General features: G+C 32.7%; 1 protein-coding gene across 4 annotated transcripts; it reads right to left on the minus strand.

Moving 5' to 3' along the window:
• Positions 1-61: 61 nt before the first annotated feature.
• On the minus strand, positions 62-20320 carry LOC123713922 (RUN and FYVE domain-containing protein 2-like). 4 transcript variants are annotated; one of them, XM_045667807.1, is made up of 14 exons: positions 20043-20320; positions 16788-16966; positions 16344-16453; positions 15879-16086; positions 15140-15318; positions 10943-11079; positions 9919-9974; positions 7862-7987; positions 6492-6632; positions 4949-5046; positions 3363-3504; positions 2310-2384; positions 1737-1967; positions 62-1487 (listed from the first exon to the last, which is right to left on the minus strand). In XM_045667807.1, the coding sequence occupies exons 1-14, from the start codon at positions 20212-20214 to the stop codon at positions 1362-1364; spliced, it is 1980 nt and encodes a 659-aa protein (XP_045523763.1). In that variant the 5' UTR covers positions 20215-20320; the 3' UTR covers positions 62-1361. The 4 variants fall into 4 exon arrangements, with proteins under 4 accessions (XP_045523763.1, XP_045523762.1, XP_045523760.1 ...); XM_045667806.1 differs by lacking the exon at positions 20043-20320 and adding an exon at positions 17190-17566; XM_045667804.1 differs by lacking the exon at positions 20043-20320 and adding an exon at positions 17148-17566.
• Positions 20321-20761: the final 441 nt, after the last annotated feature.

The following is a 20761-nucleotide window of genomic DNA, read 5'->3' on the forward strand; positions in this document are numbered from 1 at the left end:
GTGTGCATAGAAAGAAAATTGGTGCACAGACGAGGATCGAATATACGACCTCAGGGACGAGAGTCGCACGCTAAAGCCACTAGGCCAACACTGCTTATTGTTATGATATATATAAATAAGTATAATATATAAATAAGGATGGTATCCTTTAATGGATAAGCTAATAAGTTTGTTACGACTTCTATAAAATCAAGATTATTAAGTTAGCTAATTAATTAACTTACATAATACATCGTATGATTTCATATTAACTTTTTTAATTACAGTATAGGCCGAACGAGCACTTGAGTATAACTTTTAAGAATAAAGATTTGCAGTTAATATAAGCGCCACCTCTTGGCAGAACTATGAAGTAAGCAATTTAAAAACATAATTGATATAAAACCGCTAATATTTTTTAACAGATTAAAACTTGAGTAATATAACAGTCCACGCTCTTCACAAAAAACCTGGCCACCGTTAAAAATAAGGGTTAATGATAAAGACGGTTACCGCCATATTGATTCAAACATTCTGCGTCGCTTCTTGTAAAGAACGTAGACTACATTGGACATATACGAAATATAATTCGTATGTCCTGTAAGAATCTTTATTTATATATAAAAGCTTGGTTACATTGGTACAAGAAAAGATACAATTATTAATCTGACAAGCATATCCCGAAGAGATAATAAAAAATAAACGAAATTATATAATAAAACTAAACGAAATCGATTTAAATTAGTGAGGGGAGCAACTATGGATATCCAGACCCAGCTCATTTATCAGAATACTCAATCTGGATATCGGTAACTTTATGATTTTACATCTATCAAAACTAGATTAAGGTTTATGCGCAAGCGATACTTTAGACGAATTAGACAACTATTGGATGGATAACGATTGAATATATGGGATTAAGACTCGTGTACCCAACGGTGAATACACTTTACAACAAACGAAAATATTCTTGAATAAATATTAGTTGTTAATAATATACATTTAATAGCGCCATCTATTGACGGAATAGTAAAATCATGAACACTGTGCCCACTTTCGCGTATGTTCCTTTGAGTCTAGACATTGAAATAAAAACTTATGTGTTTTTATTTCAGTCCTTCGTTCGCTTTCCTCAGGATAACTACGCATGATTTCGTTGTTTAAACTACAGTGTGTTTACTATATCAAGGAATGAATGTTGCCCTTGTATAGAAGTTAAAAAATCCTAATCCATATATTATTTAAAATATTAGGTAAATTGTTCTATAGATATATTCTTACAACCATGTCCGTTGAATTCTTTTTTGCTAATTTTCCAGTTTATAATATAAATTTCTACATAAGTCTTTGTCATACCACAACCTCTATATATGGGTCTTGGGTTACGTTAGTCGAACCTCGACAAAGCATGCGTCGCACACTCTAACAGGTTTGGTGTTGCCAGCTAACGCTACGGTTTTTTCACTACACGCTCCACAGAAAATGTTGCCGCATCTTCTACAGTGGTGCTGAAAATGGTTAACTATTTTTAATACAAAGGACAGGAATAAAACTGTTTCATAAATGTCATGTGTCGGATCATAGACATGTCATGTGTCATTTGACGAAGTGTTATAACAGATTATTGAAATATAGAATAAGAGAACTTCATTGGACTTTATACAACCTGCTGTTTATTTTTAAATAATGTTCACTTATGTAACTAAGACAATTGTTTATAAGAACTCGGATATAATAATTTGGAGCTAAAGTAATACCTTCCGCCTTGCAATAGTGAATTCTTTAGCGCACGCCGCACAAGCTGAGGCGTCCTTATCGCTAGTCCAGTTTGGAGTGTCGTCTTGTACAGCCCTCGCTTCTTTTTCTAACAACTCGGCCAGTTGCAATTTGTTCTCACATAACGTAGCGCCGACTTCTTCCAGAGTTTTTTGCGCATCACTGTATTGAACTCTAAGTTGGTGCTGTTCTTCTTGTAAGGCCATATATTTCTGAAAGGTTTAAATAATAAGAAATTAGAATTTAACAAGACGAAATGCGTTACATTTTTGGCGCCGTTTTTAAATGTAATTAAAATTAATACAAATATATGCAGACACAGGATAGTGTCTGCAAAAACACTCAAATTTTAATTGTAATTCAGACTTTGTAACGCCTTCATTATCATTAAGAATGGTGTTATGAAATGTTTGTCACATGAACCAATAACCTGTGGGCCTTCGAGTTAATTGGCACAGATAGTGCAACGCAACGACAGAATAATCAGTTTAAAAGACCAAAGTTTTAGGAGGTTCCAAATATTATTGTACTATTTATATGATTTGAATACTTACTTGTCCTATTGATTTTAATGATTCTATTTCTTGTGTCAACGCCGATATTTTGTCGCGATCCCGTATCATTGAGTCCTAATGGAGAAAACATAATAAAAATTTGAAAAAGCATAATTACCTATTAAAAGAAAACACTTTTTAACCGGATTGAAGTTATGTATTATTATTATAAACATAATTATGTAAATATTTATTAGTTTCACATAGCTTCAATTCGGTTAAAAAGCGTTTTTTTTCAATGTGTAAAAGCTATGTTCACAAAAGACAATACCTATTATAATATTTTTTTTAAAGTACAGAGGATTTTTGGACCAGGCGACTCACAGAGATCTTAAGTGATACGGAAGGTTCGCAAGTGCATTGCTGACCTTTCAGGAACTTGTACGGTTTTAGCTTGAAGAAAATTTAGTCAAATTGGTTTTGAAATGCTTCAGCTGCTTCAACATAATGGCGGTGGCAAAAAGTGCTTTAAGAAGCGCTCGACTGTGCAACGTCAGAATACAAAATACCACCCTCGACGACCGATAATGAAACTCCTCTGCAGGTATTAATCCGAACAACTCCTTTGAACTCTCTCCGTGGTTAATGCAGTAGAAGATGCAGAGAACCCACATCTCTACGCAACGCCTGGGAATCAAGCCACTCGGAAAGTGACTGGTCGTCGACGATTTGAATAACTCTTCGTTGAATACAGCAAAAAAATCTTAATAATAATATAAGGAAAGTTTCCGAGTCAGTCTTAAAACAGAAAAAAATTGTATGTAAAGATTAGATGCAAGCGACCTGTTTAGAATTAGTCTTAACTACAACAGATACTGTTTTGATATTGTGGGCAGCTGGTTCCACATAGTAGATAGTGAAGACCTGTGTGTTCCAGTCATCATTAACTGAGTTTTTCTGTTTTTTTATAGAATAGGAGGTAGGTGAGCCTTCTACCTATTAAAAAACTAGTCTTTTCATTCTAGTCTTTTTTGTGATTTTTTTTACGCTGTACACCTTCAGTTATATGTAACACAATAATACAATTAAATTTTAATTATAAATAAAACCAACCTGCAATGATATTCGCCACTCCCTCTCTATCCGAAGATCACTCTCAGCAGCCACGGCTCTTGTTTCAGCGGTCACCGCCTTTTGTCCTAACGATCGAGCAGTGTCCTCCAGACTCTTCCTAACAGTCTTATCTTCCTGTAACCTATGCCCCATGTATAACGTATTTTAGTCCAAGCTTTATTTTTCGCAATGATAGATTTTGACAAAAAATATTAAACTTATTCATTTGTGTATCCCATATATTTTTAAATTATTCTAAAGTAGCAAGGGCTACATTGTCATATAAAGAAAATATCTTTTGTTTTATATAAAAAATCTATTGAAAAAAGTGATAATGTAAATCTATAGAAGCGGCATAGTTATTGGTTTAAAACGTGACAGAACCTAACCTAACCCAACCTAACCGTTTTCATATACCGCATAAATTCAATATAGAATCAAGGATATGTAGTTTTTTAAGAAGGTATTTTGTTTAATTACTAAACATAACTGCAAACAAAACAACACAAAATAAAAAATATTCTCGGACCTGGGACGTCTTTTCCACTATTTTGTTAAGTATACATAGTTACCAACATGAGTATATAAATATCGATTGGATATTTAAATATTGGTTATGGATTATGGATGGGATCAGCGATACAAAACAAAATATCGAAACACAAGAGTAGCATAAATATAAAATTATCATGCAAATAAATGGACAATGGCAAACCTAGACAATAAACCAAAAATAATCTGCGGTTTTGATAAATGAAATACCATTAATGTTCGAATAACCTTTATTATAACGAAGGCATTACAACTAAGCTCTGAATTACAAAACTATAAAAGAAAATTCACATTAAACGCTAAATAACGACGCTTACAATGCGCAATGTGTTAAGATAGCTGTCACCTGCGATTTGCGTCTGTTTTGCTTAAACCAGACAGTTAAAACGAACCCACCATAATGGAATATGAGATCATGAATATATTTGAAATATGCTTACTACTATATCACTGATAAAGAGTACAAAATAATTTTAATATTTAATACAAGACAGTTATAATTTTAAAATAACACAATACATTTTATAAGATAAAAAACATGTTAACCACAGCAACGAAGCAAAAGCGTAGCGCCTTGCTTGTAATCATTTCATTCATCATAATACATTTCAATAAAATTGTTATCAAAATATTGAAAATCACCAAAGTTTATTGTAAGGGTTTGCCAATGACGAAATAAGCTGTGCATCGCTGACAATGTGCGACTGTAGGCCTAGTTCGAGTTTACAACGAATACAACTTAACTATCACGTCATGCGATGTCCTGAAACGTTCTGTAGAAACTTGAACCATATTCCAATAAACAGCGAGAAATTGAAAGCTGACAATTAATAAGTATACAAATATCTTAGGATTGCCAGCTCGACATTCATTTATTAAATTCTAGAATATTCAAAACGTTTTAAGTCAAACGCTTAACGCAATGGATATGTCTGCTTCGATGTCAATCCAACTAGGCCCTGATATGTCAAGCCGTAAGTAAAGACTCGATCGTTAACATCTAGGCACTTTTAAGAAAATATTTAGAAACCTACTTTTCATCGAGTTGATGTATCGTGCTGCCCATTGATTCAGTCTTTGCTTCCAATTTGGCTATTAGTTCTGTTTTATGTTTCAAGGAACTTTCACATTCCTAAAACAAAGCCACCATTTAACTCGATAATTATTGCCTTTTGTTAGTATGATATATAAAAGATTTTCTACATAGCGGTTAATAATAATTGCTAGGAAATACCACCCATCTACATCTAAGTACATGATCAATTCATTCTTTAATAGTTTTATTTTTACGGAACGGTGGTATTTCCTGTAGGTTAATTTTCTTTTTTGGCGGTCCCTCATCTTTCGACTTTGTACCCTTTTGACCGCTACTTTGTGCTTTTAAAGTGTCTACTTTGGCCCCGAGCGATTCGTTAGAGGGCGATCTAAGCGCTTTAACGAGATCGTGCTCGGGTCCTAGCAAATTATTATATATTTCTAAGTTGTGAAGTATTTTGCCAATTTGCTCAGCCTTTCCTTGAAGCCTGGAGACCATTTCGCCTTTCTTCGTGAGATCCACCTCGCATTCCTTCCATATAAGCGCGGCATTGGTGAATACAATAGCATTAGTTACATATGTATAATATCTGAACTACATAAGCGTTGAGTAAAAGCGTACTAAGTGAATACAACGGTGGAAAAGCTGACGATCGTGGCACGAGCGAGGTAACATTTTTTAATACTGCTGTTACTGTGTAATATCTTCTTATTGAAATAATCGCTGCGGGAAAATACGTATGACAAGATTTATTCAATAAGTGGATGTAACGGATAATTAACTTGAGAACGCGTGGGTATTTGAATACTTGCTCCCACACTCAAGTGCGACCTTCTCGGGACAATGACACTATAGTATTCGGATTTTTGAATACAACAATAACAGAAGGGCTTGTTGGAAATTTTACTGTCATAAATTATTGATTTATATTTAATATTACCAGCAAAAGCTTACAAAATTTATGCAATAAGTTAAGAGCATATTAACAACACAACAAAGTATTTTAAGCGGAAATTAGAATCGCAGCACATATACCTATATAGTTCCAAAGAGGTATCATACTACCAGCGACATTGTTACACCAACATAAAATTTGCAATGACCTTGAACAATACGACTCACTGATTTTGAGGTCAATTAATTGTTATAGTAATAGCCTTTATAAAATAACTCGTTCAAGGTCTGCAATAAACGGTCAAGGTAGGTAAAGGGTACAAAATCCTAGATAGGGCATGCTCTAATTGAAATGATTAGCAGATTTATGGTAAAAATATTTCAGATTAAAAACAAAAATCAAAAGCATTACTGTCGCGCATTGGTTTCTAAAATAAGTTGTTTTAAAGCTAAGACAGGCTATTTTAACATTTTATTAAAAGGATTTAATACATACATCGTTAAATATCCTTCGTAAATATAATTATTACGCTATTTAAAAAATGCTCTCGATTTTCGATAATGAAACGAAATACCATAACACATGTCAATTAGTGTTAATAAAAACTTCCTTAGTTAAATGTACAATAAATAATAAAGAAAATTACCTGCAATTTTTTGTACATTTCCAAATTGAGCAGTTTTATGTCATCTAGCTGCCGCCTAAGTGAGATAATTGTGTCTTGTTTATCGTGTATATCTTTCTCTAGCAATTTCATTGCGACCTCCATTTCTGCCTTAAGCGATATCTGGAAAATTTGTATATTATCATCAAAATCCGATATAAAACATAATATTTATATGTCGAATCAAATTAACATGAATCCCAATAAGGAAAAAAAGTTTTTTGTAAATTGTCTACGCACAAAGACATCATTTAACATTACAATCTATACGTACATATACTTATAATAAGTACGTATTATAAGTACATAAGACTAATAAGTAATTTAAGTCTAACCTTATTTGCTAAAAAGGATTTTTAACATTAAAAGGATCCAAAAATACTTAATCTCTATTGAGGGGTAACACTCTGTTCTTGTGTTTAATAAATAATATTAAAATAGGAAAAGTCGTGAATTTGGCTATTTCTTAAATACGAATCGATTACGAAAAGATTAAATAATTTATATATTTATTTTAACCTTTGTAGCAAATAACATATAAACTAGAATGTGCTACTATGAGAATACCCGTTGGATATCTAATAAATAAATAGTATATAAAATAGGTATATATGTTCGGCGAGGCGGCGAAACGCCGTAGCACCGCGTGCTACTATATACTATAAGGCTTGGAAAAGCTATAATTGAATTTTTTCGTGTTAATGTAATCTATTTTTCGATACATATATTTGTTAGGCATAATCCCACGACTGTAGAATCTTTGATGTTCTTTAAAGAGATAAGAACGTTTTGGGGTATTATAAAAAATACAGCCAGATAACGTAAAATTTTCCAGCAAATCTAAATATGTACAACTATTAAATTATAGCTATTTATTGTTAATTGGTATATTTATTAACTAATGCCTATTTAATTAGTCATTAATAAGTTCCTAAATACATTAACGACTAGACTTTTAAAAGGTAAATAAACGAAGAGTTTCCGTTAATCTTTCGTGCGAAGTCTAAGTCAGTTTTAATTATGCATTGTTATAATTATCGCATGATCGTCATGGTTTCAATTGGTTTAAATTTTAAAAAAAATTGCTTAGTTAGAAAGAGTTCTTTTTTCAAACTCTCTATTATTGAATAAAAAAAGTACTTAATATCATTCTGCGAGGGGTGTTACGAGGAAATACAAGAACGGCGTGGCAAAATCTCTCAAGTTGTTTTGCGCAGTCCAATGTTGCGTTGTCTGTCTTTTAAGAGGCTGGCTTCGAAGTGATGGAACGTCCTCCAAATTCACCAGACACCAATTATCGTTTCATATTATCGGGCCATTGGCTTCTATTTATAAAAAAAAGCTCAACATACTTGCAAGTCAAGTTCTTTCTGAAGTTCCGCATTCTTCTTCCTTTCCTCCTCCAAAAGTTTCGCAGATTCCGTGTCTTTGTCGCTTTTCGATTTGTCTGACGTTGTACTTTTCACGCTGCGTTTTTCCTATACAAAAAAAAACGATAATTTTGTAAATATCCCACAATTTGAAACTTGCCTATATCTATCGAGAGATCGAACACGGCTATAGGTAACTGAATTTTGCACTATTATGTATTTAAAAAAATGCTACGCCACGGCTCTGAACCTACCCAGAAGTTATAGATCACTGCCGTGTAATGATTTCAAGGGATTAATTTTTAACGCAAGGTGCTTTTACAGCGTGGTCTCTCCCACATAGTATAAACATAAGTTTTGAAAACAATCATAAATAACTAAATTGTTCTTATTATTATTATGACATGTGCCTGCCTAATATTATACGGCTGATTGTTCTTTTTTTTGTATAATTAAATAATCTGAATGTACCAATTTCTTTCTAAATCAACGATTTTATTTTATTGCGCGATAAACCTACACACATATATGTTTAGAGTAAAGTTTTTTGAGAATGCACATACATTCCTCATTATAAGTGAAACAGATGAAAGTTAATTTTTCAAGCGTAGAAGAGAGCCGGGATCTCTTTTTTTGTATTTACACTTCACTGCTCGTAAGTAAACAAAAAATATTTCTATAAAATAGTATAGTTAAAAAATTATTTTAGTTTTGTTTGTAGTGTGATTGTTTATGTTCAACATATTTACTAATTAATGAAAGTATGTAACGACATTTGTGATGATAGATGGGTCACCTTTGCTGGGAATAGCTCAGGATAGAAGAAATGAGAAAGCGCGGAAAGGTTCGAAAATAGTAGTGAAGATTAGAGACAAGAAGACTTTGGAGGAGGTCGTGTACTAATAAATACAATAACATTAACTTAATGTACTTAATATTATAGTAATGGAATATCAGCTATTTATAATATATTCATTTATTATTTAACGAGTTTTAGTATGTATGATTTCGAGCTAAGTGTCGATTATAACAAGTGTTAAGATAAAACTGTCACAAGGTGTTATTTAGTATCAATTAGAGCAAAACGTACTGCTACTATGTTTGCTATATCAGCCACGATTTTCGTTACGAATCATTAAATTCTATATATCTACATTTACGATACTTTCTTTTAGTATTACAACATTTTCAAGTTTTAATAGCTCTTCTAAAGATATATACAAAAAGATTCAAACATTTACAAAACTTATAAAGGAAAAAAATCAATAGAAATTATTAAATTGGATATGTAAAAATTAACATAAATTTCGTTTATCGTAACTTTCTATTTGATTTTTCTGGCTATTAAGTAAATGGTTAAGTCAACTGGATCGTATTGACAGTACAGATGTAATTAACAAGAGACTGTCTCTTATTCTTATATACTCTTAATGTAATTATTTTCCATTAACATATACTTAAAATCTTCCGAGTCTTTTATTTATACCACTAGCCACTACAAATTACTTTACTCATTTATATAAATTCAGTAATTACACATTTAAGCCATTGCTACTTTTTATATTAAACTAGTACGACTTGAATAATTTGCTAATGCAAATGTTTATTCAAAATTTGATTGTTTTGAATTATTTAGTAAACATTTACAAATATAATTCTGAGACTTCAAGCATAAATTTTGTCCAACGTAGTGTAAATAACATAAAACAATCGCCTCAATATAAATAATAATACAACAATCAGTCAATCAATATTATGCAATGTTTATAAACATTATCATTACAAACCTTATACTTTACTATATTAATCAAAAACGATATGTCGAGCCTCTTAGCCTTCAACAGGGGACGAAGATACGTTTCGTCATTTTAAACTAAAATAATGTTAGCGGGAATCAAACTCTGGGTAAATGTATGAATTTACGCCGTAACCTGTATACAGAACAGTGCCGTGTACAGAACACGACGAGTTATAAAAAGAACGAAATCCCAGATTTATCCAAAAGGAAAAAAAAAACTGTAAACGCATAAATCACTCACCTCCTCTTCATGCAACTCGGTCACTTTGATCCTGCTATCTTTAGTAATGTCTTGACCTGAACAAAATAATGGACATTAGACTCTCGAGGTAATTCGGTAATGGACTTCAATTCTTATTAATAACACTCAATATAGACACTGACATGATTTCCAAAAGTTATTCCGTTTATTATTTGAATTACCCATAGCATACGTGATGCGCCGGCGACATTTAAACGTATACTAAGCGATACAATAGGCGTGACTCATTTCTTATCTGTTGCGAAATTAACAACTATCTCTGAAGCATGTTTACATTTTGAAGACTTTTTCTTCCGTTTTCTTTTCGTATTTCCGGGGGACTAAAGTTATTTTTTTCTAATTTAAACCAAAGTTTTATTAATCAACACTTAACGCGAGTAATATAGTTAAGTTTCACATATATTTTAGTTATTATTTAGAAGCGCGAAGCAAATATTGGCAATCAACTTACACGTGTAGCCAATAAATTGGAATAAGCCCTTCAGATTTTCATGCATACATACATAAATATAAAATTCTCGATTTCGAATGTCTAATAGAACGAGTACAGTATTATTCAAGTGTTACTTAAGTACACTTCATATAGGGGTCTATAGTTAGTTATAATCTCATCTTTTAAACGTTTAAAGCCAGTTGAGTTGACAACTAGCTGAAAACAAAGTATTTAATTTATTTCAAACATACTCCAACAACCGCCACCGAACTTAAATCGCGTTAGAATTATCAAATATGTAAAAAAAAGTACAAATAAAATATATATAATACTGTGAAGGCATTAAGCGAGTTAAAGATTCATTATTTAGCCATAAATATTATATTTTTTGTTAGGGAAGGAAAAGACTCACTCCTGCTACACTTTCACCAGTTCGTTTGATAACAATTTGATTTCGTATCAACATTTCCTTACCGCTAACTTAGGATAAATAAATCGTCAACGTTTTTCTTTAATACGACTTTTTATATAAACATCTATTGATATATTAGACATTTATAATAAACATACCTAAAGCGTGTTTCAATTGATTATTCTCCTCAACCAGCTGTATCATTGTGTTCTTGGAGATTGCTAGATCTTCCTTCATGAGAGCGTTGGTTGTTGTCAGGCCTTCCACTTTTGACTGCAGGTTCGCTACCGTGGCACTTAAATATAACATTATAATTTACATATAACCTCCAAACACATTCGAGAAAAGTGCTCGACTCATATAAATATGAAATAACAGGAATTTTTAAACTACAAAATACTGGCCATAACAGAAAAAGTAAATAAATGCCTTATAGTCGAGCACTTTTATCGAGATGAAAAAAAAAACGAGTGGAGCATGACGTACAGACTCGAGCGGTAACACAAGTTCGGCTCTGTACATCGAGAGCAAACAACGTATATGGCGAGATAACGTTGAGGTATTTGCTACCGCGGCGGTAACCAACAAAAACAGTGAATTAAAAAACTACTTTTATATGCAATTGTCGCGCTCCTAAACAAGACTGATATGCTTACATTTATACAAACCACAGTGGTTTTCTAATGTAACAAATCATGAGTTTTTATAATATTATTATATAAAATAAAAAATCCAAACATATATCATAATATAAAAAAATATTGTTTACCATGTGAATAGCAGTTAGTATGATTGTATTCCCTGATCATGGATCTAAATTGTAATAATATTTTGAAATCAAGGTAAATTTTTCAATTTGAGTCCGTTATGTTTGGGTTCCAATGTGTTTCTACCACCGATGGATTAATCTCATCGTACTCGTCAAAAGCTATTTCTATATAAAAACGTCTTGTGGCAATAACGGGTTAAGGATATAGAAACGCCTAAGGTAATGATTACTCAGCTGATTTTTTAAATACATTGGGCAAACGGGCAGACGGCTCATCTGATGATGATACTACCCCCCATGGACCATCACACTGCAAGACGGATCGCAAGTGCATTGCCGAAGTCTTAGGAATTGCTACGCTCTTGAACGACCCCAAGTCGAATAGGTTAAATTGGGAAATTGAAAATTCAATTCCTTTTAAATGAAACAAAACCTGGCACAGTGCAAATAGTTTCACATAATACAATTGCGGAGTCAGGAAATTAAACTCTTCTGATAGAATACGTTTATCAAAACATTGTTGCAAAATATTTTCAATATTCGACGAACACTATCTCACTGGCATGTTAGAAGCAAAATATTATTAAATCATAGACAATTACAATATATGGCGCGCTACTAAGCCTGAAGACTTGTAAAATTCAAATTGAGTTTATGCCGTGAAGATAGTGGCGTACTTTAAAATGGTAACACTTATTTATTTAAATATATTTTAAATGTTTCAAGTTAAAATAAAGCCAAAAAGCCTTGCTAAAGGGTGTGTGGGTATGTCCAATTATCTCTGGGGGATGTATAAGTGCTTTAATTCATTCGATTTGCTTATATGCGGTGAGCGTTTGTTGAAGCAGTTTGACTAAGGCTCCAGAAGATAAGCCACTCCTTAAAACTAGATAATTATCACTGAATAAATTCAAAGCCCTTGTTAGACGTAAATTAATCAAAGCTTTTTAAAAATTTGACGAATATTTAAATGATCCTAATCCTTGGGATTGATTTGCTCCAGTTAAAACAATTTGTATTACTCGAAACTTAGCGATTAAAAAGATTGGCGGAAAATTTCTTGCCAGTTCTTCTTGCCCGCTCTACGCCCTTGACTTGCGAACTGGTAGTAAATATAAATTTACAATTAATTTAAAGTTTAGTTTAGTTTCTAACGTTCATAAGTGTACTTGTTTACCTATAAGAATAAAGTTATTTTGAGTTTGAAGGTTACTTATGGAAAAGAGAATTCAATCGTTGAAAAGGCCGGCAACGCATTTGCGTACCCTCTCGCAATGTGAGTGTCTATTGGCGGTATCACTTAACATCAGATGAGCCTCCTGCCCCTTTGCCCCGTTATATCAAACTATAATAACATACTCTATCAGGCTCTCGTGTCTGTCTATACCTCGTAGTTATCTCTTCCCTGTATGTTTATTTTAGAAATGTTCACAAAACATTTTTTTAATAGATTTTTAAGTCAACGGGAATAAACATTTGTTGAAGTAGACATGGCGAGAAACTGTCTGTGCCAAAAATTAATCTGGAACTGTACAGGAAAAACTTTTGTGTGGCAATCAAGGTTTACAATAATTTAACAAAAACATTAAAGATCATCCAAGTAGAGTTTTTTAAAATCAACTTAAGATACTACATTTGAAAAAAAAAAATATTTCCGTGAAACATTATTTGATAACGTATAATGATAATGAATTGATATGACTCATAATGTCAAATTCTTATTAAGACAAATTTGCACGCCATTGTGTTTGGCAGAATATACCAACTTTCGATTGTACTACCATATAATTTTTGTTCTTTATTCTTGGAATAAAAAGAGTTATGTAAGAGGAGAGGAGAGTTGTGTAGGGTCTGACTTGAGCTATGTCTAGACTTTGAATCCGACTCTAGCACTGTTTGGAATATCACAGAGCCCTCCTTTACTTCATAATAAAGTAAAAACTAGATTATTACTCATAGCAAACATTATATTTAATATATTTGTATGGATGGAAAGTCGCGAGCTTTGTATTATCGTGACGCATTAGATGCTTTCGTGACTTCAATATAAACTACAGAGCTCTGCGGTCGAATTGTACAATTAGCATTTCATTATGGACCGTACTTCCGATACATTAACACGATAACTTCCAATTGTTTTTATTTTGTTATTTGAAAATTAAGTATAACGCCATGATTTTATTTAGTCCGACTTCGACCGTCAAATTATTGCTGTAGCCAGCCAGTCACAGGAATCTGTGTATTCAGTAATACACAGATTCAGTATTACACGTCATTTAAATTCATAGTTTATTTTAGGGATGAAACGATACCGATCCTGATATATGGGCGATACTTTGGGTTTGCCGATATATTAGCAATGTAATGCAACCCATTGCGTGCAAATTCCTATCCATGCCATACATTTATTGCCTGACGACTCAGTTTAAAATTCAAATTTCTTTATTTGTTTAGCTTATATGTACAACAGAATTCAGATTGAGGCCTCCCTAGTAAGTCAGAGAACTGTTACAGGGAAGTTTCGCTCTTCTTTAAATTTACAAAGTTTCATCTAGGATAACCAACACAATTGGTTTTAAAAACGAGGGTACTGTAAAAATAATAAATACATGAATATATTATGATGACGATGTAATTGTGTGTGTTTGTGGAAGACGAAACAAATTGTTGCGCTATAAATGCGTCGACTATAGCAACCGTTACGCTATGCTTCACTTGACATATTTAAACAATTTGTACATAAACGTCCAAACAAATTTTATTAAACGTGATTGCATTTCTAAATTAACAATTTTATCACTTTGTAATAACAATCACATACGAATGAAGCGCGTCATCATTTCACGTTTCGTATTACTCACTCTTTCGTTTTTAACGGAATCCCCGACGTTACAATTTGACTTTATTTTGATAAGATTATATATTTATATAACATGTGGAAAACCTGTAGGAGGCTCACCTAATGTTAAGCGATACAGTCGCCACTCACATTGCCAGAAGACACGCAAGTGTTTTTTTTAATGAATTAGTATGTATGATACGGGAGGAGTTTTGTATTCTGTCTCGACGTCCGATAATAAAACTCAGCTGCAGGTAATACGAACAACTCCAAAAACACTCCATATCATATACAAGAATAGGTAGTATGAGTGTACAATGCTAGAATTAAGCGTGTTAAAAATATTGCTACATGGAAGCCCTTGAACAAAACGTTTTGTTCCATTTCAAATTTCACGTAAATGTAGTTTATATTTTTTAATTCATTTGTCCATAATTTATTTCTTAAAACCTATTTTTTTTATTTACCGGGGCAAACAAGGTAAAGTGATACATCAGCCCATGAACACTCACATTACCAGAAGGCTAGCACGTGCCGGCCATTTAAGAATTGGTAAACTCTTTTCTAGTGGCCTTAGTCGAATTGCTTCGGAAATAATTTAGTGGGTAGCTGGTTTGTCTAAAGTTACGGTATTTACATTTTATTTTCTATACCGATCAGAACGATTTTTAGTAATGGAATGCATTAAGCTGGCTTAGATAGCAGTGTTTCCATCAATACATATGTACTGTAAAAATAATTACTCACTTAAGGTGTCGATTCAGCTCCTCAATATAATTCTTCTGATCGAGCATAGTGTTGATGTGTCGTTGCTTGGGCTCGTTATTTCCATTGTTGCCGTTATTCGCGAGATCGTGGGAGGAGCTGCTCCCGCGCAGGTATAGAGAGAAGTCGATCACACCTTGCTGACTGTCTAAATCTTCTTCCTGTAGACATTTTAGTAATTTCAATGTGAAAAATTATACAAAAATATACGTGTCAATGTAATTAATAAATTAATCTTTCTGTTTTTTTTAAGCCTGTTAAAGATATGTAGTCGACTTTATAATATTTATTGATATAATAATATTATGTAAAATAATTAAAGTTTGTAATAACACATAGCTTCAATTCGTTAAAAAAGGGTTTTCTTTACATATGTAAAAGTTATGTTAATAAAAGACAATACCAAATTTATTAGTTTCGTAAATTTTATAAGTCTCAACGTGCCTATATATTTTTTCCAATGTAAATGTAAATACTTATACAATTATAATAATTACACATCAAAATCTCAATCAGTTGATCAAAAACTATTCAGCTCTAACTTCTGTTAAACTAGGGTTGCCTGGAAGTGATCGCTTAATAGCGTTAAGACCCGTTGCACCATATTTTAAGTTTATTGTTTTATTTCTTTATTTTCGATGTGCAATAATGATGAAAATAAATAAATAATATAGTACAATATAATACATCATGTACTAAAGAAATGGGTTACAAGACTAACCTTGACACACAAATTGCAGTCAACGACATTTAATCCAACAAGTAGACCCGTTATGATGACCGCTTCCTCATTCAGCATCAGGGCGTGGGGTTCAAAATATTCCTCCAGCGTTTCTTCACGGTGCTCCAGCAATATCCTTAGATAATCGGCAAGTCTCTTCTGCATCAGTGCCAGGCGAAGCCAAGCTCTGGCGCGTCCCATGGCCGTTCTACACATAAGTTAATAAGATTTATTTTTAACAGATTCCAAATATAGCAGATCGTTTCACTTGTATACTGTTGAAATTAAATAACATAATGTTTTAGTATGATGTTCTGTTTAGGCTTCCAAGCACGTGTCCCTAATTTTGTAAATATGTGAATCACCACCCATTTATACAAAACTAAAAGTTGATCCCAAGTCAGTATATATATAGGATATTTTTTTAATTGTAAGAATTATAACATTTAAAAAATCGAAACTTACTTAACGGTGGGCAAATCCCGCACACTTGCTGTAATATCTGCCGCCTCAGGAGAGTATTTCTCAACCATTTGCAAGATGTCCCACAGCTCCTTCTTCGGCCCGAGGAGTCCCTATAGGATATCGATATATAATTACATAAATGTTAACATTGTCTTATACAAAAGGCAGTGATAAATTTGCAGATGATCGCGACCTAGAATATTTGCATAAAGGATAAAAAAATGACTTTACCAATGTATCTTTGGGCGATATTCCTACGAAGTTCTCCTTAATTATTGCAGTTTACATTGTTTGTGTTAGATTGTCAATAGTTAAGAATAGTCTTGAATAATAAAACGAACATGCGATGTCAACAAGTTATTAATATCCTTACCTTTGCTGACATAACATTTATAACATGTACCTCGGTAACTGTAATGCATGTTAAAGAAATAGGAAATATACCTTTTTTGGTTTGAGGCCGTGACGCATGACATGTTCGAGAACAATGAAGAAGTGATGTAGCGGTAAGTGGTCGCTGTCGAGCATCCGGCCATAGCGGAGGGATTGTTCAATCAATTCCTTTACAATCAGCTTGGAGATGTTCACGAGATTGCTACGTTCTATCACCACTGGGTCACGAGCTAAAACATATTTAATTTTATAAACGGCACACCTTTTGAAAATCTATAAGTGTCTCAAATTGTGATGGGAGCGTAAAAATCGATGCATTGACGATGCGAGTTGACATGCGAATAAAACATGCATCTAGTATCGCCTTTTTGCGCTAGTCACTACGTATCAAACGTAGCAACAAAGATTTACCCATCAATGAATGCATAGGATCGTCCGGAGAAGTGATCGCACCATTATCAGAGGGTCGGATATAGGAATCCTGCATCTCCATGTCGTGTAGCTCCTTCAGACATAGCCATTCGCCATCTACTGACACGCGGAAGTTGCAGAGGTATATGGTATCCTGCGCTCCAGCCATTTCGGCATCAGAATTCCCGTCGCCTTCGATGGAAGACGGGATCGCCAACTCCTGAACGGGTTCTACCCCACGGACAGCGGCAAGAGAACGCATAATAAAGCAGCAAATAAACTTTGAAGCGAAAATACAAACACTGGTCTATTAATTTTGATTATACCCCTGACTGCATGTTAACTAAGCCAAGAGAAAGTGTTTTAACACAAATTTAGGATTAATATTAAGATACGCGCAATGTGATTCTAGTAGAGACAATATACAAATGGTTTTTCCAGCAAGTTCAGTGAATATTGATTTTCCGGCGACCGCGGCGGAAACGGAAAAATCAATACTCAACCGGCGAGCTGCCATCTCTAGGGAAAGTGGGAAACTTACAGGATGTGTGAAACCTGTTTTTTTACGTCCAGTTCCTACAGATGACATGTTTCCATGTTTCAGGTCTATGTAAATTGGCAGTATTACCTTGAAGGAAATTGTCTTATACTTAAGTAAAATGACTATTAGTATGTTTTAAAAAATAACTATGTATGTATTATTAGAATACAACTCTGTATTATTAATTTTGTATGTCTGTAACCTTGAGTAATGAGTTTCACTCCAAAATTTGTTCTTATTTTTTTTCTAATTAATTTCATATTCTGGTCCATAACTGATGAATTATACATCAATTAGTTAGTTCTACCAGGCAGCTACTACTGTTACTTCTCATCTATCAAACATTTATGTGGCATTGCAATGTTTGCAGAGTCAGCTAGTAGGTATAAAGGCCTGGATTCACTTTGATTAGTGATTAGTTGGTTGCATAGTAACATGTTTAAAAGCGTGTTCTAATTTTTTGCGAGTGACCTGCGAGTAGCCACGTCCCATGCGCCCTAATTCCCCTCGCACTAGTAGCGTGCCTGCCAAAACACTTCTGGCCAGGCAGCAGGACTGTTCGGTCAACCTGAGAGCAAAGTGATATACCTTTGCATTTTCAGCAGTCAATTCCTTAAAGAGTTGGGAACTTGCACCATGAATGAGTCTATTTTCTTAATTTCAGCTTCCAAAACTTTTTCGGTTTCAGATAGCACCGCTTTTAACACTTCTTCCAATTGCAAGCGCCCTTCTCGATGTTCATCCAAACATGTAGATCTATTGACAACTGAATTTATTTAACAGAGCCACTGAACGAGAATTGAACACTACACACCTGCACTAATCATCCTCAATTACTAATCACTTGCGCTCATACTAATCAAAGTGAAAAGAGGCCTTAAGAAAGTGGTGTACAAGACTTTTTTATTTTACTTTAATGAACTAACTTTAAGAATTTCTATTAGAGGTACATATAGCAGTCTGTCCATACTTTGTTGGAATTAATAATAAAAAGTGAAAAAATAGTATTACATACACTCCAATATTTATTTAATTCAAATAGGGTGTAAGCTGCAATGACATGAGGGATGTTATTCTGTAGTACCTTTTTTAAATTGTGATTAGTAAAATAAATTTACAGTGGACTCTCAATAATTTGACATTTGTTAATTCGAATCTCTCAATAATTTTTGTTTGCCCATCTCTTGAAAAACACTCTATAAATTGAATAAAATCAATGTTAATTGTTGTCCTCAGTAATTTGAAGTTGAAGAAATAGTATCTTGCTCCCAAAACACTATAATTAAAAGTATTTATTGTGCACATACCTCTTGTTTGTTTAGAGACAAGTCCCCACTTCTCAATTGTATTTATAAATAAAATATGGGTAAGTTTGGATTACAATTTCTTTAAATTAATATATCATTTAAATTTATATATCATGTAAATATGTTGATAACGTAATGGCATTGATTCTTTTTGAAATAAAAATTTGTGAAAAATTGTACACTTTATTGTATATAATAGTAAAATTATAGAAATAATAATCGCGAATTTTGATCATTCTTATTTACTAGAGTCGTCGTCCCCACCTCCCTCTAGTGGTTATTTAAATGTTAATTAATTTGAACTCTTGGAAATGAATCCCTAGTTCTTCGAGTTTCAAATTATATAAAAAAGTCAGTATGCGAGTCTGCGTTTTAAAATAATTCTTTTGCCTCATTGAAAACAATTTTTTTTCTCAATAAATACATTTAAAGCAATAGAATCCAGGTTCCAGAGATGTCGAAACATCTTTTTTTATATATGAAATATTTTAATACACCATTTAAGATTGCAATATTTTAAAAATATCTATGTTGTATTATTGTTAACTATAAGAGCTGTGATCCGTAAGAAATTCCTATCAATTTAAAAAGGTAATTATTTGGAAATAGATTATCTATCAAATATATCAGTGTGAAATCGTTGCTCTACAACTAGTAGTTAATTGTTCAATTACTTTATATGTATCATATATAATATTTTTACAGAATTAGTTGAATAACAATAAATTAAGAAACATGTAATTAATTTTTAAGTTTTCAATGTATTTATTAATTACATTGTGTTGAAATTTGATAAAACAGAAAGTTGTATGTTTTATCAATATGTGAAAAAAATTTGTTAAGGCACTAAAATTTTAAGCAATACATCTCTTTGTTATGGAATGGATAACATGTAAAATAAATACTCAGAGTTTAACATTCACAATAAACAATATGTATGTTGATGACACCTCATTGGAATGAATGTTTCTAACAATTTTTGATGAATAACCAGTAAATGGAATATATTATTCTTTAAAAAAGAAGTAGTAGTGAAATAGTACTTACTTTTTGTTGTGTAGAAATAAGATTTTTCTGGCCTGGATAACAACATTTCCGGCCATCTTTCGTGTTTAGATGAAGATCTTGATGGGGATCGCTCTTGTTTTGGATTTTTAAGGGACGATACTGACGCCGTTGGAGATCCCTCAGAGTTGTCTTGAGAGGAAGCAGAAGCCATTATTATCTATTAAATAATTCACAAAACATTTCTACAAGAGAAAACTTTATAAATAACACGTAAGTGTCCTTGTTTTCGCTTCTGGCTGAAATTAAAATAAAGTAGTTTGAAACTAGAATTTGTTATCATTTATCAGTTGTCAGTTATCACTTCGACAGTTGACTTAGCTTTATTTACGCTGACGTTGTTATTACACATTACGTCAACTAATCCATAATTATCTGTGCATCAACTGATTTCACAAAATCCCGTTCATCTCATAAAAAGAAAGGCGTTTATAACTTTTTTAAACACGCGAACTTCGTTTATTTCTATTATATACTTGTACAATATTAGGATCTATGATATACCAAAATTAAATTTCAAGAACGTTAAACATAAATTATTTCTCCGTTTTTATATTATATAGAACCTTTGTAAAGATGAAGTATAACAAACATGTAACAAACTGAATAAAATTGACATTCCTGATCAAACATTATGTGTTACAAATATTAAACGTCTGTCAATGTGGCAAGAAAATCTATTATAAGCGAGTATTTTGATT

Source organism: Pieris brassicae, chromosome 9 (genome assembly GCF_905147105.1).
Source record: "Pieris brassicae chromosome 9, ilPieBrab1.1, whole genome shotgun sequence".
In the NCBI taxonomy this organism is placed as follows: Eukaryota; Metazoa; Arthropoda; class Insecta; order Lepidoptera; family Pieridae; genus Pieris; species Pieris brassicae.

Excerpts from the sequence above, each read along its gene's own strand:
- LOC123713922 (XM_045667804.1), bottom strand. The coding sequence starts at position 17,409 with ATGCGTTCTCTTGCCGCTGTCCGTGGGGTAGAACCCGTTCAGGAGTTG. Across the intron at positions 9,975-10,942 it reads TCAATTGAAACACGCTTTAG|GTCAAGACATTACTAAAGAT; the intron begins GTATGTTTATTA and ends TATTTTGTTCAG. Across the intron at positions 2,385-3,362 it reads AGTGGCGAATATCATTGCAG|GACTCAATGATACGGGATCG; the intron begins GTTGGTTTTATT and ends TTTCTCCATTAG.